Below are 22,227 nucleotides of genomic sequence, written 5' to 3' on the forward strand. Positions count from 1 at the left end.
TTTCTTTTTTTACATTATTCACTACTTTCTATCTAAACAAAAATAATTTACATCGCAAATACAAACTAACCAAGATTACACTACTTTGTTCCACAAATGCTAACCATTATTATTAATCCATCGACTCTAATAATAAACTAAATATCACTAAAATTTTGATCATATTAGATTTGTGTTCCAAATCTCATGTATAAAAAAAAAAGATTTAAAACTAAAAAAAAAAACTTATTATTTAAATATTTTTTAAGGTTTCTGTCCTAAACCCTAAAGTACAAGAAATTGGGAATCAGCTATTTCAGCGGCAATTTATCGCGGAATTCCGATGATGGGAAGCTGGTGACGGCGGTGTGAGGTTGTCGGAGCGGGCAACGCAACGAGGAAGAAGAGATTTTCATATTCTCTAGAACCACGCTGAAGCTAAGATGACTCTTCACTCCATTTTGATTCAGAAGCTATTGAGCACCAACGCCCATGCTGGTCGTAAAGTTGTCACTCACCATTTCAAGCTATATACTTATGGGATCCGCAATCAATTGGCCGTCATTGACTCCGATAAAACCCTAATTTGCATGCGCAATGCCTTGAACTTCATTGGCTCATTGGTCCGCCTGAAAGGTCGTTTCATGTTCGTTAATACCAATTGGCTTTTCGATGAGATCATTGAAGAAATGACGAAGAAGATTGGGTGTTACAGGCCTAGTGACAACGCACTTTGGAAGATGAGTGGAATTCTCACTAATAGTGGAAGTCCTAAGAAGTTCAGGTCGAGGCGTAAGAAGCTCGTTTTTGGACCAACTCAACCGCCCGATTGTTTGGTGGTTATTGATACGGATAGAAAATCATCAGTGATTTTGGAGGCAGACAGATTGCAGATTCCGATTGTGGGTCTTGTGAACTCAAACATGCCATTGGAGATCTATAAGAAGATTGCTTATCCTATTCCGGCCAGTGAATCTGTTCAATTTATCTATTTATTCTGTAACTTGATAACGAAGACCTTCCTTTACGAACAGAAGCGATTGTCTTCTGCTAAAGCAGTTGCTGTCGAAGAGGAACTTCCCAAGGCTCAACCAAGGTACCATTTTCAGTTGTTTTAAAACTCTTTTTTAGTTGTTTATTCATGAAATTGAGATTTTTGTTCGTCATTTGTAAGAGAGGAATTGAATCGCAAAGAGGAGCAGATGAAAATCGATGATTTTTTGAAGAAAGAAGTGCTTCTTGTTCCCTATGAAAGTCTAGCGCCTCTGCCAGATGGTACACTGTTGCTTCTGCTTCTCCGTTAAGGAAAAAAAATTACATCATGGAAATAAATTTAACGTCTAATAGTTCTATATTACTTGATGTTGTAGACATAGCAGATACTAAAAATCTTTTGGACAAGCTCGTTGTTTTGAAGTTCAATGGAGCTTTGGGCACAGCTATGGGTTTTAATGGGTCCAAGTAAGGATCATTCTTATTTCCCAAACTAAATACAGTACAGAGGACATCTTAAAGTTTGTAGGTTTTTGTGATGAATTTGAAGAATGTATATCTTAGCTTTTGTAGTTATTCTGTATGTTTTACAGAGATGAAACCCACTATGAATCTATGATTGCATTGTTCATTCAATGGCTTAATCCCAGTTCTCGTGATTTAGTGGTTGTAGTATATAATAGTTGTTATGAAATAACTCCTTTATATAGAATGCCAAGACTTGAACTTGCATGTTTTAAACAATTAAGGGGGAGTTTGGACACCCCTAATAGATTGGAATAGATTGGAATGCTTTGTAATGTAATCCAAAATCCATGTTTGGATGGAGCATTTTGAATCCGAATTGTAATATTAAATTCATTTTCTTCTGGAAGTTTTCACTTACACTCTGTTTTTCATTGTTTTCACTTTTTACAATTTTATTTTGGTTCCGCACTCAATTCGACACACATTTCAACATTCCTCTTATTCTCATTAATCTGGATTACATTCTAGCTTCCCGAACACCCCCTAAAAGTAGTGGACAATAGAAATTTGAACTTTGGTAAATATATTCTGCTTGTCTGCAACTCTATGCAAGGGTACTCTTTCTTTTCCTCTCTTTCAAATTATCTTTATTTTGTACCTTCTAATTTGGTAATGGATGATATGCCATCAATAAATTTTGGTTAAATTGCAAGGTGGATAAAATTTATGAATCACACTTTTGTTTTTCTCCTTTAAATTGAACTCTGGGATTAAGAATGCTGTAACATCTTTTTTCTGTATAACATCCTAATATTTCTCCATCGATATTTCTACCAGCTCTTCTTGTTCTTTTTAATTTTCAATTTTTATGATGCTTCCCATGAGCACTAGGCCTTCTTGATGTCAAATTTTGAAGGATGAGTAGGTTTCTTTGCTATTCTTGAACCTCAAATTATGTCTGCCTTATGTTTTCTTTCATCATCTCAACGTTGGAAAGTTAACACTAGGCCTGGCAAATGATATATTATGCAGATCTGCTCTCAAAGTTTGTGGTGATTCAACTCCCCTTGACTTATTTGTTGAGCAAATTGAGGTCAGTTTCTTAATTTTTCCTGTTGATAACTTAGTCAGTGATTCTCATTGTATCTACTTACAACTAATTGCAGCTACCATTCTAATTCTTCAGTTACTAAATGCAAAGTATGGATGCAAAGTTCCATTGATTCTCTTGAATTCTGTCGAAACACATGATGAGACATTGAAGGTGAAATCTGATCCTATACCTTATAATTATCTTCACTTGGATACACCTTCTGTGTTCTGATTGTTATTTATAATCTGTAGGCGGTGGAACAGTATAAGAAGTCTAGAGTTGATGTTCATTCTTTAATTCAGGTTTACGAATCTAGAGCTTATATCTCAGCTTTATGTTATATATGAATGTAAGTCCAATAAAGCCTCATTTGAGCTTGTGCTTAAAATTCTGTTTATTTATCAGGAACAGACGTTGCAGCAGGATTTATCTCAAAAACCACAGGAACATGATGATTTGTAAGTTGTACTCATTGATAGAAGTCTTATTAATTTTTTGTTAGATAAGATACTAGAGTTTGTTAAAGTTATTGCAACGTTTTTCCTCTTTCTAAGAATAAGAAATGGAAGTATAACTTATCAATGATACTTACACTTCAGAGCACATTTTTTCGTACTGTTTTTATACCTCTCAGCTTTGGAGTAAACTTCATCAGGAAAAAAGAGAGAAACCAACTTGATGATAGGCAAACCAGTAGTTATTTCTTGTATGAGACGATGATTTTTGTGTAATTTATGTAAGTTGTCTTATTGAACTCATGGTTCGACCAATAATCTTCTTCCATCCCTGCGTATGCTTCTCTTCTGAACAACGATCTTCTTCTGAAAACCAATCTTCAATATGCTGTACACCTGCTCTCTCTTAATAATTTAGAGAATTTGCATATTCTCTATTTTTCAAGCAGCATATTTTTCTGCATTACAGCTTTCCATTAAGGGAAAGTAGGTACAAGAGAAGGAAACATAATAAGGGTGTGGCCATGTGGGCTCTTGATATTGGGCTCGTTCAATTAAACTGTGGTATAGACACTGTTTTGAGTTATTTCCCACTTGTCTTGTGTTAACTCCCATGCTTTAGGAACTAGTTTTTCTTAAATTTACACCACCCTCGAATTCTCATGCTTTAGAACCAATTTTTCTTAAATTTACACCCTTGATGCCATCTCCAGTTTCCACGGTAGCTCACTAAAAACAAGACCTCACATTGATCATAAAAGGCACAAAATTTTCTTACCTTTTATGCAAATGAATGCAGATTTCTTCTGTCAATTATATTCTTACATATTTTGTAAATAATACCGTACACCAACGGCCTCATGTAATGATTTACTTTTGGACAGGCAAAATGGCGAAACTTCATGTTAGTTCTGTGACTATTTGATCTGTCAAGAATTCGAGTTCACCTCTTTTTATTTCATGTGCAGGTACACTTCTGATCATGGCCCGCTGCTCTCCTTACTGACTGGTGGAACTCTCGATGTACTATTATCAAAGGTGGGATTTCTATGCTTAATGTTAGCGAACTTACAATATATTATATTATGAGAGATGGGTGAGAACATACATATATTATATATAAACGTTTGGAAAGCTGGAGGAATAGGGAAGAAGAGTTAACTTGCAAGAAAGAGATTCCAACATCAATCTAATATTTTCTGACTCATTTTCCAGGGTAAGGAGTTTGCTCTCGTTGTTGGCTCAGATAGTGTGGCCGCTGTTATTGACCCACGTATCCTTTGTTGTGATCTGATCTTTCTTAATCATAATGCAATGCTTTTTTCTTTGAATTATGATTTTCTTGACTGAATGATTTAGAAATCTTAAATTATTTGATCCACAATAAGATCGAATTTTGCATGGAGGTATGCAACTATGTTTCTCTGTACTTACTTCTCGAGTTCAACTCTTATACCTTTCATTCTTACAGGTAACACCTACAGCTGCATTGGAATCAAGTAGCAGCTCTAATTCAACTCCAGAGAGGTGTCAGGTTAGTATTGTCATGAAACATTTCAATCTTTCACCGGTATCTGTGGGAGTTCCATTCCTGTTTTGACTTTTCGCATTGTTATTGCACATTCTTGTATTTATGTACATATGAGAGATGAAGTACTGATGTGAGTTTGAAACTTGGATATTAAATTGTTGTGCTAGTGGCTAGACTTGCCCTCGGATCTTCGAGGATAAACTGGCCTTGACTGAATTCTTTGTGGTAGTTTACGACTCACAACCTCTGGGTGGCGTTGTCGACACCAGAAATTCTTTTGTAATTATGTCGTACTAGGATCCTTTGCAACTAGAAGGTGCTTGTAATCCTTTTGGGCCCTTGCCCTATGGCTGTTCATTTGTTAATTGTATTTTTATATAGTTTTTTTCTTACCTATATAAAGACGAAAATAGTTGTGACATTGTTATTATTTAGTTCTTGAAGCTAATGACCTTACTTGAACAGGATTTGTTGTATAGGTTGTAGACCTGTGTTTCTAAAGTTTAGTCCTTAAAACTAGTGTGTTTTTGGTTCTTGACATTGGGTTTGATGCACATTGTTTCTTAATGCAGCTTGCGGATATTGCTTTAGATTCAAGTCAGGTAAGTGATCGTCATTATATTTTCTTTTGAAATATTTTGTTGAATTACTCATCCTTTTTTTTAGATTTATGTTTTTGTGATGGTGTTAGTTAGCTTGTTTGTGTAATGGATAATTCTCTATCTAATTGTTTGAAGTTTCTCTTTATGTTGATCAACTCAAGCCAATGGACAAATACAAATTTTCTGATACAAGAAACTTGTGAGTACGATCTTTCTTTACGTTTTTTTTCCCTCCATATGGACTTCATATCAGTTTTGTGCTATATCGTTCAGGTGGCTGAATTTGACTGCCGTTAAGAGACTAGTGGATACAAATACACTAAAGATTGGGAACTCATTTTCAGAGGTCAAAGGCAATTTACAAAGATACCTTTATATTTTTAATCCTTATAAAAGATACTAATGAAGTTACTTGTCTCATCAGGTCGGAAGCAGCGATCAAATGCTCAGGCAAAATACTGCAGTAGGTTCAATGATTAAGGTTTGTTTAAATTGTAGACTTTATTCTGTGTCATATAAGTGAATATTCTTTTCATCCCATACTTTGAACTTTTTCGACAGGTGTTTGATCGAGCTGTTGGTATTAATGTCCCACATTCTCGTTCACTACAACTGAGTTCAACTTCGGATTTACTTCTTTTACAAGTAAGTGTGTAAATGTGAGCTTACGGTGTAATAATGAATGAGTCAAGAAAACCACATCTGGTGAAACTAATGTTTCTTTTACATTATTGCAGTCAGACCTATACACATCTAATAAAGGCTTAGTAGTTCGAAATGCAGCTAGAGCTAGTCCTGTAAATCCATCAATTGACTTAGGTCCTGAATTTGAAAAGGTAATATTTGTAAATTCCGCTAGTACACGTATTTGTGATTAAATATAATTCTACTTGTGCTTATTCCTTCTTTCCCAGATTAATGATTTCCAAAATCGATTCAAGTCAATCCCCAGCATTGTTGAGCTGGATAGCTTGACAGTAAGAGGAGACGTCTGGTTTGGATTGGGTGTCACTCTCAAGGTATTGTAGACATTCCATCTATATATGCTATACCTTCATTGACGTCTCCTTTATTTTGTCATGCTCCCTCTTGGGGAGACAACTATGTAAAATGGACTTGTACATATAACCAGAATGGAATTTCTACGTATATGTATGATCTAAAGATTCAACCTATTCTACCATCCATTACCCATCATCATAAAGATTAGTTTCTCTTCTCTTGGTAACATTACTTAGCTTCATGATGTGTTTGCTTCTGAAGGGGAAAGTTAGTATTGTCGCAAAACCTGGGGTGAAGTTGGAAATCCCAGATGGTGCAGTGCTTGAGAATCAGGTAAGTAAAAGCATGAAAGTTCTCAATCTTCATCAACATTCATTGTTTTGAATCTAAATATGGAATGCCCTTTGGTTTTCATCCAGGAGATTAACGATCCCGCAGATATTAAACAATGAGATCATATCTTGTCAAAGCATGAAGCTTTACCAGAACAATGTTCTTTCCTCATATACAAACTGAGTTTTGGAGCTCTTCCCTTCTCCCAGAATTTTCTTCAATCTCTCATTTCATTTTCAAGAATTGGATATAGGAAGTCGTGGCAGAGCAGCGAACGTATTCTTTCATTAGTGCTAAACCAAAAAAATTCAAAACACATTAGCCTAGCCATGCCTCTTTGTAACTTCATGAGTGCAATAATTTAGCCTCGACCCGATTTATGCTTGTTGTCACATAAGAGATGGCTCATTATAAAAGGGATATCGACTTGTTTCATCATTCAGTAAGTTGCTCAGATCGTTATATAGATTAAATATAACGTTTTTGTTTCCTTGAGTAATAAGTTCTGATTGGGAGGATATCCACAATTTCAATGTTAGGAAGTTTTGGTCATTCAAATTTATGTGATGTTCAGTCAACTGGAGGCATTTCTCTCCCCTTATGATGTTCCATTTCATTTCCTTGCTAAGATGTGAAAATATTGGTAATTTGTTTCCACATAGCTGGAGGTTTCACAATCATCTCTTTCATTCAACTATTTTAATGTTCTTTTGAATTCCAAAGCTACTATGCATCTTACCTTAAATTTATTAGCTACTCACATCTCACCCCTATTTCTCCAAACTAATGCATATAATGTGAATGAACCAATCAAAGTTATGTTCAAACCTGTTTTGATAGTGAAAGTGTCATCCATTTGAATGGATGTCCAAACTTCAAAACGACCTATTAACTTGTTACAATTATTACATCTCGTCAAAACTCCTCTCTTTGCTTGACCCTTAAGATTTAACTATATCCATTCATAATAGCAGGCAAGCTACGATATTAATAAAAATGTTGAAGCCGAAATCAGGTAAGTTGGATGAAAGATAACATTGTAGAATATATAGTTAACACCCAACGAACATCACAAGAGTTTAACACAACAGATAACACAAGCATCAAATATCACCATGCGCAAGAGAAAAGTTAACAACATATAAGTGATTCCATCCCTTTTACTCTTTTTTTATTCAAATGCCCATTGGTTCTCCCTACGAACCTCTTCCTCTTCCTCGGGTGTAAAGTCATTCTTGATGTTAAATGTCTTCCTGATCTCCTCTGGAGTCTTTCCTTTGATCATGTCAGCCACCGTCTGACAAGTCAAATCAAGCAAGCTTTTGATGTTGAGATAGTTTGCAGCCTGCAAAAAGATTCTCAAGATTGTTTATCTTTATCACACGTCAATTTGAGAAACATGAACAGAGATCTAAACAGTAACCAACAATGATGGTTCTACTTTTTCAGATGAGAATAATGAATGATGGTTTTACTTTGGGGAGTTTCAAATGGGAGGGAAACTATTTCAAGCAAAATTCTTAATAAATAGGTATACCATCTTCACCCATGTCCGCTCATAACATATGTAACAAGCGGATTAGTAAAATTATACTATGGGGTTTAGGAGGATTCAAGATGATGCTAGTACAAAAGGGAACTTCTTGGTTACTCGTCTGTCAATAAATGGCAGTTTAAAATAATGATGAACCAATAAATTTTAGATGAACTATAACCGAAAACACACACACAAGAGAATGAATAACATGAGATGACCAACAAGATTTAGAAAAGAAAGAACTGCAGGATAAAGATACAGAAACTCAAATGTGCAAATAGACTTGCAATTTCATTAAAGTCTAATAAGGATGGATCAAAAGTAGAAATAAACTCATTATAACCCGAACATGGCAAACAGGTCAGGTTCAATGGGTATAAAGAAAACAACGGTTCACCCATATCCCATCCACAAATAATCAATTGACATCGAATTACCTCAACTAAACTAAATAAATATTCCTTCCACGTCCACCCTAAACTTAAAAGGATTGAATTAAACATGTTCTACTTGATGATAACTACAATAGCAATGGACTCCATCCAGTGAAGCCTTTTCAAAAAAGAAACATGTTATACAAGAAGAATAATGGGCATAAACGGAACATCCGTGTGGTTATTTTGCTGGTAGTCTAAGAATATTTAAACTAAACGGGGATACTACCAAATTTCTAAAGAAGATTGCGGCCAAACGCCTTGTATCAAGGCTTCCCAATGAGAAAATCTAAATCAACAAACGAGCTCCTCTATCGACTCCAATTCGACAACAAAACTGGAGGAAGCATTCACGTTTCAGTAAGTCTGCAGTATCTCATTTAATAATCTGTGATATCTCATTCAGGCATCAGACCAAAACAGAAAACGGTTTATGCAAACATAGAGTAAGCACCAAAAACCCTAACCCCAATCTTAAGAAGCACCGAAACCCTAGACCCCCAAATTTAACCAAACAATCGAATACATACGCAATCAAAGAGACGGCAAAGATAGAGAGAAGCAAAAATGACAAACCCACAAAGAAAAAAAAGTGAAAGAACTCAAAAAAAGTAGAATGAACAAACCAGAATGAGATCGAATAAGGTGGCCTGGTCGACTTTGACGAATTCGCTGTCCCAAGTCTTGAGGTCATCGTCGACGGAGCCAGTACGATCCTCAGGCTTAGGGGACTCCACATGCTTCTTGCAGTACTCGATAACCTTGGACAAGATCTTGCTGGTAACATTAGGAAGGGGGATTCCACTATCGGCGCAGTCGTCTTCGATCATGTGCTTGATCGTTTGTGACTCCAAGGCGACCGCTTCATCGACCTCGAAGATCTCGCCGTCGGAGCTCTTCAAGGTGATTTTCCGGCCAGAAGACATGGTGGGGTGTTTGGGATTCGGTGAGGTTTGAATACAGAGAGAGAGAGAGAGAAGCGTTTTGCGATTTGAGAAAGAGAGAAACCAAATATGTATGAAACTGACCACAAAAAAAATGGCTTTTAAGATCAAACTCCACCGATTACCCAATTTTCTTTTTTTTCTTTTTTTTTTCCCTTTAATAATTAAATATTGTTATTATTTTTTTAAACGATAGATTGTTTGTTTTTTTAAAAAATTATATATAAAAGAAATCATTCAACTTTGTTATTTGTTAGAAAAAAAAAAAGAATTTGCATCAAATAATAATAATAAAAAAAAAAACAATCTACAACACATCTTTTATGACACGTAATTAAATATTTCATAGGGCTATATTTTTAAATTTGCTATTTTTACGATTCACGAAAGGTAGTAACATGGGCTTTATTAAATTTGCTATTTTTACAAACGTCACTAAAAAATGATTCCGTAATTCTAATAGTTACAATATTAGCTTTAAATTTTCATAGGCGTTTTATCTTTAGATTAGAAATAATTTAGAATTTAGACTAAAATTGAGATACAAAAACATACCATAGATAAAATGGAATGCAAATTTGAATCACCACATTATTTTAGATCGTTACTACATGGTTCTAAATCTCAATTTTCTTCAAAATTCTAGAAACTTTTATACTTCAATTATAGTTCTAAAATGTTTATGAAAATTGGAGATGATATTGTAACTTTTGAGAGTATATATGTATTTTTTAAAACAAAACGAAAAATTTAATGATATTTATTATAATTTAGCCTTCATTTATGTATGTTAACTTCTTTTGGTGTAATAGTGATCTATAAAGGAAATTTAGATCTTTAACATTATTATATGTAGTCGTCATGTAGTTATTCTAAGTTTGAATTTTTATTTAAAATTTTAGGTTTTATGTTCTAACGATTATTTTGAATCTTTTTATGAAAGTTTAAAAGTAATATTGCAACAACTTGTAAGTAAATGAATATTTTTTAAACAAAGAGAAAATCTGATTATATTGTAATCTTACAATTTAAAATTTTTAATTAATTAAATTAGTGAATGTGCGTGATTTTAAAATTTCACCTTTGCATTTGGTATATCTGTAAAATTTAAAATTCTTAAAAGTTTACATAACCATCCAACTATTGTAATTTCAAAATTAACAGAAACACAATCTAAAGGTTCAAGGACATCAAATAGACATAACTCCAAAACTTTCAATCACTTATTTTTTTTATATATGTGAATGTCGGAACAAGCTTATGCAATTAAGCTCACAAAATAACTGGCTTCATCCTATAATTTGAACTTTTTAAGAACCAAATTTGTAATTTAAATAGAATTTTTTTTCTTCGATCAATAATCTGCTTTGTTAAAGAAGATTGAGCTCTTGCTAAGTTGAAAACAAGAGTCCTTTTCTTGAATCTAATCATTATATCCTATCAAAACTCCACTATTTCCACATATGAAAATTTTTCCTTAATAGGGAAATCACTTCAAAGATATGATAAAAATGTCAAGAATCATTATAAAAAAAAATAATAATAATAAATAAATGAATAAAAAATTCTCCCAAACAACGCAAGAATGCTTCAATATCCTCTACAAGAAGAACAAGTGTGAGATCAGCTAATAACAAATGTAGCCAAATACATTGTCTTCATTAAAAAAAGGTAACAAGTTTCTAAAAGCCTTAACTAAATAGAATTTACTTAATACTTTACCATATATTTTCCAACAGGTATTGATGCTATGGTGAAATGAGGTAAATATGAAAATCTGCATTGGACCAAACTGGCAGAGTCCTCGTCCTTAGGTAAACTAAAGACTAGAATCAGATTTTAGAATTTGTTGTAACCAATAAACCAAATGACTTGTACACCCTCACCACATTTGCCTTGTAGCAGAAATTCCTAAGCTCTTCTAAAATTATCTTTGATGACATTTATCAAATTGAATGTGATACCATCTGGATGGTAACAAGGACAAGAAGCTTTCCTGCAGATTCAAGGAAAGAAAATACTAATTTATAAACTCTCTGAAATACTATTTAATTTCAATCGTCTCAATCATTTGGTGAATGTATTTAACAAAATGAAATGATTCCTTTGATGTGGCAAATGGAGTTATGGAAGAAAATACCTTAACCTTCTTTCACCAATTTGGAATTCGTTTCCTCCATTTGCCACTTCAAGAGGAAAATTCTCACTTTTGTTAGTCAAATATTTAAGAAAACCAAATATGTAACTTCTCTCTTCATTGAATATACCAGGAAACTTGCAAAAGGGGACTCTTGCTGATGCTCCTCCTATTTTGTGTACGGTGCTGGAAGCAGCATAATTCACTTTTCCTCCTGGAAGAGTTCTGAGTCTAAGACATTCAATCGCTGGAGGCACTTATTGACCCTTTCAGGCAAACCAGAAACGTCTTACAAAAGGAAAAGGACATATTTCATAAGATCAATCAGAGAGACCAATTAGACCGAACTAGGAAGGCCATCATTTTGGCATTGCCATCTGTCACATACGCAATTCCCGGCTTTAAGTTGAATTTCTTACTCACGTTCAGTTTGACATAAGATTCAACCTGAAAGTGATCTCTATCTAACGAGCTTCCAAGAATCCCACTTAAACTCATTCCCCAACCTAAGGCATCTTCACTGTTATTATCAGACATTGACACCGCCCATTGCAAATATTTGGAGTTTGATTGGCTCAGCTCAACCCAACCTCCTATTCTGGTTACTTCGTCAAGTTCCGACTCCAGTAGTAAAGCAATAGATCTCCTTGAAATAGCTTCCCCTGAAACTGTTAACAAACGTGGATCAGGTCCCTCAACTGTTTCAGGAGATTTACGTCGACTAAGACACACTGGAATTGTAAGAGCTCCAAGATTGACATGTTGATTAGAAGATAATTTTGGTACTTGGAGAAGACCCAGAAGCGATAATTTTGTTCCTCTTGGAAGTTGACACACCAATTGCCCAAAAGTACCAAGGTGATGTTGAATCCTATCAAAACTTGGTTGAATTCTCTCTGTAGAAATAAATTGAGCTAAGGAAGCAGTGAGGTTGGATTTTCTCACTGTTAACCCTATGGCACCACCATTAGGCTGATCAAAAAGAGGTGGTCCAAAAGATGAAGCATCAGTAAGACCCTTTTCCTACAACATAAAAGCACCATTCACATTAGCTTCATAATTTATAAATCAAATAGATAATACACTCTTCTAAGATAAAAATACCAGGGAGCATCCACAAGCACAGCTAGTTGGTTGCAATTGGTATTAATATTAAATACATACCTCATAACTGGGCTCAGGAAATATTTTACACAACCAAAATACCACCAAATAAAGGTTGAAATCAACAACGATATTAGATATAGAACAAGCACTCTTATACCATCGTATCATACAATACAACTGCAAATAGGTGGATTAATATTGCCCTATAATATGAATTTGAAAGGAATATGCATTAAAGAAAAAGAGAATGCAATTTTAAGTTGCATTAACTTTTTTTATCGAAAGCAACTTTCAATCTAACTGCAAAGAGTTGGATTAATATAGACATAATATTAATTTGAAAGGAATATGCAATAAAAAAAAGAGAATGCAATTTTGAGTTATACTAACTTTTATAATACACAGAGGAGTGGTTAATATATTACAAGACAATGATATAATATATCTCCACAATCGCCACCTACCTAGGATTTGATATCCTACGTATTGTCTTGACACCCAAATGTTGTAGGGTAAAGGGGCTTGTCTCGTAAGATTAGTTGAGGTAATGTAAGCTCATCCAGACACTCGTGAATATTTTTAAAATATCATATAATATATATCACATAGACATAATATACTTCACACTCTTACTCCCTGAAACAACTCTTACATGTCCTCGTCCCCTACTCCAATAACTCTAAATAGAGAGGTTTGCCACCCATCTAACAGTAGCGCTCAATACACTCACTAGATTTTCATACTTAACCCTTGATTTATCCCACTAGACAACCACTCAACTCTATTTGGTTGCCAAAAAGCTCTTTACAAAATATTTGAACATATGCTCCAAAACAATCCAGTTAGGTATGCATTTAATGAGTTGGCTTACCTCATCCTAAATACAGAATTACCTCAACCTAAAAAGTTAAAAACACCGCATGAAATTACATACTACTCCAAAAAACTCACAAAGAACTTCATAAGCACACAGCACATACCTGATGAGAAGGATTTGCAATTACAGCAACATCCCTACATCGAGCTCCAACAGGAACTACGGTGGCAGACATCCAATCTCCCACATTAGCCTTGTAAAGGACTTTAGATAGAGTAAGTTCACTTCCAGAATCAACACCAAAATCCACTTTTGCTTTCTGATTGGCTACAAACTCTGCAACAAGAGAATCACTCTCTCTTACAGTGGTTTCAAAAGTCAATCTTGAGTGAATTCCTGTTGAGATTCCTGCTCTATGAAGTGCATCGAAGCTATGGTTATCAATAACACTCATAAATAGCAATGCACCTAATATATTAACCTCTCCTTTTACATGGGTGGCATTTTCTTGGAATGGGCTACTCCTCTGTGTATTATAAAGGGATAGTACCTTCTCAACCTTGTCTTGTCTGTCCCGAAGTCTCATTAAATCCGAAAATGCTTCCCTTTGTAGCCGTTTCAGAATTTCAATCTGAAAGAATAGACCAGCAAGAAATTTTAAGTAACATGCCACAAACATTTATGGTACCAATGAAATCATCAAGTTACAAAAATTCATGATTGAGACCGACTGCTTGAAAACAATCAGATGACTAAAATATCTAGTCAGCTAAAAATGCATGGCAAGAGGAAACAAGAATTCACTTTAGATGGTATCCATGGGCCAGAAAATAATTATTTTGTAAAAGGATGGTACGATCATATACCTTGATCATTCAATGGGCAACCACCACTAACAATAATTGTTAGATGTAAATTTAAAATCGCCCTTAATAACAACTAGATATAAATTTGAGATACTCCTCTCCAATACATCCAAAAGCGAAAAACTATCAGACACAATGTGTCTGTATCAGCAAATAATTTCTCCTCAACCACCCAGTATTTACTAGTTGACTGACATAAAATGATATAAACGGGTCATTTACACTAATATATCATTTTCCAAAGCCAAATCATAAACGTTCATTAAAATATCAGCTAAAAGGTTCATCTAGAACAGGGAAGCCAGCAACAATGTTAACACATAACCATCAAGTTTTGGAGATCAGAACTTGTTATAGAAAACGAGGCAGTAAAATCGAAGTCTTGATGATCTAAATACCAAAAAAAAAGCAACATAAGAACCACAAGAACTGGCAATATTAAGACGTGAAGAAGTATATATTATGATATTACATCATATAAAGAAAAAGAAAACCCATTACCGGACTCCGGCGAGCTGATTTTTCGCGGCGATGAACTAAGCCATAAAAAAAATTCTGGGTTGCGGTCCCGAAACCTTTTAATTTGTCGACAACGAATGTTACTGGCTCCATCGTTGGTGGAACCTGAAGACCCAGTTGGTTGGACCTACCAGAAGTGAATTTTCTAGGGCTTTCTTTGTAACCTTCAGACAATTGAATTGGATTTCATCAAGCGAATTGAAGCTCTGAATTGAAAGATGAGCGGCAACTTTAGTTTAGCAATCAATTGGGCTGCTAAGATGTCGTCTAATCAAGAATTTAAATTATAATTCTAATAACAACGCACCTAATCATCGTTCTTAAACCATTCGCTTTCCTTTTTTCTTTTCAGATTTAAACCATTTGCCCTTTTATTACCATTTTGGAAAATTTTAAATTTTATCTCTTTCTCAATTTCAATCTTAAAGTAATAATTTTATCGATTTAAATTTGGTTTATCAACTTAAATTGATGCAATCTCGAAGTTAATGTTTGCTCTGAATTTTTTTTTAAACGTATCGAATTTATTGGTTTTTCTTTTCTAAAAAATTATTAATGCTTGTATTTTGAAAAACATTTTAAAATGTAGACAATAAAACAAATCAATTAATAAGTTGATAGTATGACTATTAGGTTTTTTTTATTCTTTTAATACATCTATTTCGACACAGTTCTGTACCTGTTTTTCTTTTTAAATTTTACTTCGTGTATAAAACTTGAATCCTCATCTAAATTTTAAAAATTTTTTTATCAAAAATAGAAAAATCTAACAAACTATTTAGACACTAAACGAAATAAAATCATTAAAATACAAAATTTATTATACTTGATTTTTATATAAAATATAAATATTTCGTCAAATGTTATATTTTTTTACAACTTTATTTTATTTTTATAAAAAATTACCTAAAAAAATAATTTTAAAACTTGCTTTACTTAAAAAAAAAAGGAATTAGAAGGAAATATATAATTTAGAGGTGAATGGTTTTCTTTAGGTTTAATCTTAAAACATTACAAACAAAAAAATTAGATAGTTATCAAATAATACCTTAATAATTATCTGTACGTGTTTATAATCAGTTAATTGTTAAGAAGATAGGTCTGAATTTATTAGTTATACTTGGTGTAGAAATTTTTATATGAACTCAACTCAACCTATGTGATTTGGGTTGGGTTCAAATAGAGAGAATTTATCGGTTGAATTGATTCACCTAAAATAACTCAACCTACCCAACTTGAACCAAGTCGAAATTATTATTAACTTTAAAATGCATATTATTTTATTTACTTAGGATACAATTAAATATACATATATTTAATTTAACTTTATTTATTTTTATTAATTTTTGAACAATTTATTTTTCAATATTTTAAAAGTAATTTTTTTAATTGCAAAGAAATTTTTTATTATATAAATTGAAATTGAGTTGTTAATCTTAGCCAAATCAAACTTGTATTAACTTTTTAACTTAATTAAAATGTTTTTTTTTATAGGATTGGATTGAGTTTATTTTTCAATAAAGTTTATTAAAAATCACAAAACTTACGATCCAAACATTTGAATTGGATCTAACAAGTTCAACCACCCAATTCAACTCATACTCAACCATCGACCACCGTAACGAAAACTAATGCATTTTATACTATAAAGATTACAATAAATGAAGTGGTCAACCACTAAGCATAGCAACAGAGTTTAAATTTCCATGTGATATGTTAAGTCGAATGCAAACAAAGAAAAAAAACGTATATGATCTATAATATCCAACAATGCAATAATGGACACGATTTATTGATTCATTGTAAATTAAATAGTTTTTGCAAACTTGTTAGAATTAATTTTTATGAACGAATATAAAACTCTATATGATTTAAATTTAAATTTAAAAGTACAAGATAAGGAGGAGAAAAAATGAACGTTTACCTGCCAACTAGCTACCATAATTGATACCCAATTAAATATACATTCAAATGAAAGCATATCAATTCCAATTGGGCATACAGTTGGGCAGTATAGATTACATCAACTACTTAACTCTCATCTTTTCAAAGTAGTTACAACACTTTCTTTTCTTTAATTCCCTCTAATGATTTACAAAAATCTTATTACTCTCTATGTCGAGCCAACCGAACACTAGAAAATTTGAGTTATTTAACATCAATTTATGAAGTCAATAAAGATTTATTGATAGTATTAGAGCTCACGAAACTCAAACGAGCATTATGTTACGAAAATTGAGATCTCAGTCTAAAAAACGTTCAAATGTTAAAAAAATTAAAATACTTTACAATCTTCATAGGATAGACGGGTTACTCAGTTCACAATTGTATTTAATAACTTATTTACGAAATTTTTTAGACTTGAAAATGACTCTATTCTTGAAAACACAGTTCAGAGCGAAAACATGTCTATAAAAGTTTAGTTCTATAAATTATGTATGATCGATTAAGAAAATGTATAGTTTGTTTTTCGTTTTACAACTAATTCTTACATGGGTTTAATGTTTCACAATTAGTGACTTGAGACAGCCAATTAATTAAATGTTTCTTTATGGAAAAACTTAATAATTTGACATTTAAGAAGAAGATCATCAAATTTAATCTTAATGATAGAGATTTTTAAACCTAACATCTTTATGGAGGTCTAATATTATTGCTTTTAACAACTTCAATAATACTTCTTCTTTTGAAAAGTCCAAAGAAAAACTTGAATTATACTTAATTAGGTCGACACCATTTATAAGTGCTTTTTAATTATAGTTGAAAGCAAAAGGTTTGAGGTAAAAATAATTTATTTAAATATATGTGTATTCAATACAATATATGTCTTCGAGTGGATGAAAGAACAAACTCTTAAACAATTAAAGCTTCTTTAGAAATAATAATAATAAAAATAATCTTCAATCTTCAATCATTTTCTTGGAGGGTATGTTTGGGACGATGATAGTTCCGATTGTGATTTGCACCGATAGATTTTCGACGTTTATTAGCACTAAAATTTAACTATATTTTGTAAATATTTTTAATAATTTTATTTAATTAAAAGTATTGATATCTTTCGTCTTTATTTTTATCTATTTGGTAGTTAAAGTCCCTAAACTTTTACATTTGTGTCTATGTTTGAACTTTAAAATTATCTAATATGATTTTCAAAATACTTTTAATTTTGTATTCAATAAATTATATTTTCGATTAATTTGGAATAACAAGTGAAAATATATAAATTAAATCTAAAATATTAGTAGGATATAACACAAAAAAAGAATTTGCTAACATATCAAAATTTAAATTCAACTCTTAAAGTCTATGAATATCACTTTGTAAGAGTATCAACAAGAACATACAAACGATGAAAGACCGCCACTAAGCTCATAATTCGACCATCTAATATTTAGATATAAATAGGCATATTTTATTCAAATGGAATGTGACATATCAATGAAGTTGAGATTGGGAAATATATAGAAGGTGATTTATGTTTACACTTTAGGAAATTAAGAGTCGTTTGAGGAATAAATGGAAAACTATAGGAAGCTAGAAATGTATCTTTGGATGATTGGAGAAACAAGCAAGTTGTAAGTAGTTTCTGAAGGATGAAAACTGTCCCAAAACACATACTTTGTGGTATCAGGACAAGTTTTCACAAGTTTGTTACAAAGAAGTGTCACCTCAATCGTTCCTGTTCCACAACATCCTCTATCTGCTACTTCAAATCCTGAAAATTTATTACCATTTACCAAACATGTTCAAAAACTAGAATGAATATATATTGTCCAAAAGACGAAACGTAACCTAAAGTTATTTTTGGAAAGAATAATGTAAAAATAATTCAATACGACCAAAGCATGCGAAGTAAATAGAGTGAGAGACAGAGAAATAAATACCATATTTCGCATAGTTTTGGATGACATCAAGTAGAGGGTTGTAAATATCCACATAAACCACTCTACTATCAGGCAGTGTACTTTGAAGGTAACTCAAAGTAGTTTGCAACTTCCCGTTGAAAAGCTTTGCAGCATCGTTATACTCATTCACACATGCCCTTTGAATCCCTCCCGCCAAAGTTCTTTGCGACGGTAAGCATCCGAGCGGCGGAGTTGCGAAAAACCCGATCCTCCGTGCACCGGCTGCGTACAAGTCCTATAAAACATAAGAGTTTAGAGATCAAACTTGTAATTTTAAACGGGTATTTATTAATAATTTAAGTCGTATACCTTGACGTAAGCCGAAGCATGTTGGTTCATAAAATCGGTGTAGGTATCGATGTTGTATTGACCTTGTCTAAATCGCGCTAGATAAAATGTGTTGCCAATGTCATTGCTTCCAGCCACCACCAAGAAAAGACTATTGTCTATTATGAATTTTGCCTTTTCTTCTCCTACTAGTCCTTCTATCTTCTTTCTGTATTCTCTAAACATTGCTAATTGAGCATCAAGTGATATTGCTGGCTGTAAAACTCAAAATTTGTACAATTTGGTTAGTTGAGAAGAACGATATGCTACTTTTTTCTTATAATCGATAGATTTTGTGATGAAACTTCATATGACATTAAAATTCACGAAACCCGAATGGACATTTGATATGAATACAAAAATTGAGATCCATTCCATGAGGATTTCTTATTGAAAAAACTCAACGGATTTATGGTAGGATAGATGAGTTAACTTTTTAACCTAACAAATTAGTTTTGAGGTAGAACTTTATGTTATGATCCGATAAAAAAAATAAAGTTTGTCCTCAATTAGTTAAATAATCGTTATACAGACAAAAAAGTTATGATGATAGTGACGTCCTTCGTCATCTATTAAATAGGCAAATAGACTTTGAAACTTATCTACGACCGCTCTTGATTAATTAAAGCTAAAATTTCAAGCTCTTGATTAATTAAAGCTTACATTTCAAACCTATGGAGTCTGCGATAATAGTCCATTCCACCTACTTAAAGTTTGGAGTACTATCAACAACCTTATAGTAATTTTAGATGAAGAAAGTGAATATAATTATATACCGCTAGTTTAGAGGTTAGAGGATCGAATCCAGCTCCACCGGAAGCAAAGTTGACACCGGTGAGCAGGTCCTCGAGTTGAAGATTCGGGTCAGCATATGGTGGCAAGAGTGGTTTGATACCAAGCACATCAACTAATAAAATAAAAACAAAAAAGTTTGAGTCTTTTACTATTATAAGGTGTAATATATATCTTCAGTTAGAAAAAAAATTCAAATGATCTAATTATATCATAATCTATACCTACTAGATCGGAGGGAACCCTGCCGTTGGAAAATCGGCCGGTTGGGCGTCCATCAGCGAAGTCCCGACCATAAGGCGGATAGTTACATTTAGCTTGAGTAATGAGATTGTTGTTGTTGCCAGTGTCGACAATTGAATCCCCAAAGACAAATACAGCAGGGACGGAGTAACCGGGAGGAATAATAATATTCTTTGTAGCAGCACGAACAGGGCGTTGGAGAAGCAAGGGAAGAAGGAGACATTGAAAAACCTTGAGTTTCAGTACTGAAGAAGAAGAAGGAGGAGGAGGTTTCGTCAGATGAAGTAAAGACATCGTAAATATATTTTGATGTTAAATTATGTGTGACATTATATTAATCTGTGATGGTATTTATATCTGTAGCTATGTCGAAAGGGGATTTGTGGGTTTTGAGTTTGGTGCTTCAAATTTAATGCTGACAGTGAGGAGCCGGTGGCTCTCATGGGGTAGAAGTTCTGTTTGTGGACCTTACTGCTTCTATTTTTGTTGCGACAGAGAGATAACTACACGATGGCAAATATTAGTATTAAATTTGATTAGTCTATCTCAATGTTTTCGTTTGATATTTTCTACGTTCTCAAAGTTGGATATTGACATTAGGATTCAATCAAAAAATTCACAAAATATATATGATATGAATAATATATAAATAGAAGACCAGTTAACTTGTTTTAAAATTTCTATTTACTCATTTGAATTTAATTTTTAACCATTTCTTTTCAAGTATATCTACAGATGTGGACATATTATATCGATATTACCATGAAGTTAAAGGATTTATATTTTCGCATTTCAAACCCTTGTGTGGTATCTAACACATTAGTTATATAGGAAAAAATATTTTCTATGATTGATGACTCGATATTTAAAGCTTAGTTTGGTAATTATTTTTATTATTTTTAATAAATTTATTTATACTTAATTTGTTACTGTGTTTTGTATATTTCTTAAGTATTAGAGTCGAATTATTAATTAAATGTCAAAATTGTACATATTTTTTAAAAAACTACTTTTTTTCTAGATTTCAATTTACGTAAATTTTTTTAAGTATTAGTTAAAAAATAGATGACAACAAGCTAGTTTAGAGGTGATAAATATTGATGTACTTAATTATTAAAATACTGCTTATAATGAATAGTAAATTTAGAAATAATAATTAAATATATAACAATATTTTTCAAAAAAATTGTAAATATAGCGAAGTTTATGGATGATGGACTTTTATCACTCTTACATCAATATATTTGCAATATAATTTCTTAGTGATAGACTTCTATTATTGATATATATTTTTCACAAATTTTGATATATATATATTTATAGTTCTTTTAAATTAGCGTTGTATATGTTAATGTAATTTTGAATCTAGTTACTATATTTTCTACCATTTTTCTAAAAACAAAAAATTAATTAGATACAAATTAAAGGGACAGTGTTAATTTAAAAATCACCCTTAAACTTTTAAATTTAAAATTTGTGAGCTCTCAAACTAATATAAGTGATAAATTTGGGTTAAAACAGAGTCTAAAACTTACAATAATTATACAATTAAATTGTAATATTTGTATAAATTTGAATGTCCAATTTTATCGTTTATGGGGTTCAATTTCTATAATTATTATAATAAGTTTAAGAGTCGAATTCTAACATTTATAGAAATTTACGAGGTCTACTTTTACGAATGAAAGTTTGATAGTGTCACTTAAAACACTGTTATCGTCATATTTCTTCTGTTATGTTAGATCATCAAACATTTGTTTTTGATTCCTCTTCATTGAAAGAGTAGGTAGGGAGATTTGCGTTACATTCAAGTTTATTGTATAATTTATATCATATTGTACCATATATATATATATATATATATATATATATATATATATATATATATATATATATATATATATATATATATATATATATATATTCTATTAAGTTATATATAATTTTATTGTTCAGCTCCGAAGTCCAAACAATATTTTTGCTATATCAACCACCACATTGAATGACCATAAATATACAGACCAAAATTGTCCAAGTAAACTTACCCTTATTAATTGTCTTCTTAGATTAAACAAATATGTAAAGATGAACAAATCGATCATAATGTCTAGCTTTTCAATCTTAACATCTAATTGAAGACATC

At 32.3% G+C, this 22,227-nt stretch overlaps 4 protein-coding genes across 10 annotated transcripts; 1 reads left to right on the plus strand and 3 right to left on the minus strand.

The window, feature by feature from the left end:
* The first annotated feature begins 253 nt into the window (after positions 1-253).
* Positions 254-6,946, plus strand: LOC103488391 (UTP--glucose-1-phosphate uridylyltransferase-like). 4 transcript variants are annotated; one of them, XM_008447103.3, is made up of 20 exons: positions 255-1,075; positions 1,154-1,254; positions 1,350-1,440; positions 2,473-2,533; positions 2,627-2,704; positions 2,785-2,835; positions 2,945-2,991; positions 3,957-4,026; positions 4,204-4,261; positions 4,348-4,394; positions 4,460-4,522; positions 5,092-5,121; positions 5,283-5,320; positions 5,395-5,467; positions 5,546-5,602; positions 5,683-5,766; positions 5,859-5,957; positions 6,036-6,140; positions 6,385-6,456; positions 6,543-6,946. In XM_008447103.3, the coding sequence occupies exons 1-20, from the start codon at positions 423-425 to the stop codon at positions 6,573-6,575; spliced, it is 1,911 nt and encodes a 636-aa protein (XP_008445325.1). In that variant the 5' UTR covers positions 255-422; the 3' UTR covers positions 6,576-6,946. The 4 variants fall into 4 exon arrangements, 2 of the variants coding, with proteins under 2 accessions (XP_008445325.1, XP_008445324.1); XM_008447102.3 differs by having other exon boundaries at positions 256-1,075; positions 2,939-2,991; XR_007819460.1 differs by lacking the exons at positions 5,859-5,957; positions 6,036-6,140; positions 6,385-6,456; positions 6,543-6,946 and having other exon boundaries at positions 2,939-2,991; positions 5,257-5,320; positions 5,683-5,702.
* Positions 6,947-7,476: 530 nt separating this feature from the next.
* LOC103488389 (SKP1-like protein 1B) lies at positions 7,477-9,482 on the minus strand. Its single transcript, XM_008447101.3, has 2 exons — positions 9,054-9,482; positions 7,477-7,801 (listed from the first exon to the last, which is right to left on the minus strand). Exons 1-2 carry the CDS (start codon positions 9,351-9,353, stop codon positions 7,628-7,630), a joined length of 474 nt encoding a protein of 157 aa, XP_008445323.1. The 5' UTR covers positions 9,354-9,482; the 3' UTR covers positions 7,477-7,627.
* A 1,413-nt stretch (positions 9,483-10,895) lies between these two features.
* On the minus strand, positions 10,896-15,125 carry LOC103488388 (uncharacterized). 4 transcript variants are annotated; one of them, XR_537436.3, is made up of 5 exons: positions 14,800-15,125; positions 13,596-14,063; positions 11,639-12,531; positions 11,512-11,557; positions 10,896-11,367 (listed from the first exon to the last, which is right to left on the minus strand). XR_537436.3 is itself a non-coding variant. In XM_008447100.3 (3 exons), exons 1-3 carry the CDS (start codon positions 14,908-14,910, stop codon positions 11,833-11,835), a joined length of 1,278 nt encoding a protein of 425 aa, XP_008445322.1. In that variant the 5' UTR covers positions 14,911-15,125; the 3' UTR covers positions 10,896-11,832. The 4 variants fall into 4 exon arrangements, 1 of the variants encoding a protein (XP_008445322.1); XR_537435.3 differs by lacking the exon at positions 11,512-11,557; XR_537433.3 differs by having other exon boundaries at positions 11,512-12,531.
* Positions 15,126-18,207: 3,082 nt separating this feature from the next.
* Positions 18,208-20,427, minus strand: LOC103488387 (GDSL esterase/lipase EXL3). Its single transcript, XM_008447099.3, has 5 exons — positions 20,066-20,427; positions 19,826-19,956; positions 19,032-19,265; positions 18,702-18,957; positions 18,208-18,532 (listed from the first exon to the last, which is right to left on the minus strand). Exons 1-5 carry the CDS (start codon positions 20,376-20,378, stop codon positions 18,342-18,344), a joined length of 1,125 nt encoding a protein of 374 aa, XP_008445321.1. The 5' UTR covers positions 20,379-20,427; the 3' UTR covers positions 18,208-18,341.
* Between the last annotated feature and the right edge of the window lie 1,800 nt (positions 20,428-22,227).

Source organism: Cucumis melo, chromosome 3, assembly GCF_025177605.1.
Source record: "Cucumis melo cultivar AY chromosome 3, USDA_Cmelo_AY_1.0, whole genome shotgun sequence".
Classification (NCBI taxonomy): domain Eukaryota; kingdom Viridiplantae; phylum Streptophyta; class Magnoliopsida; order Cucurbitales; family Cucurbitaceae; genus Cucumis; species Cucumis melo.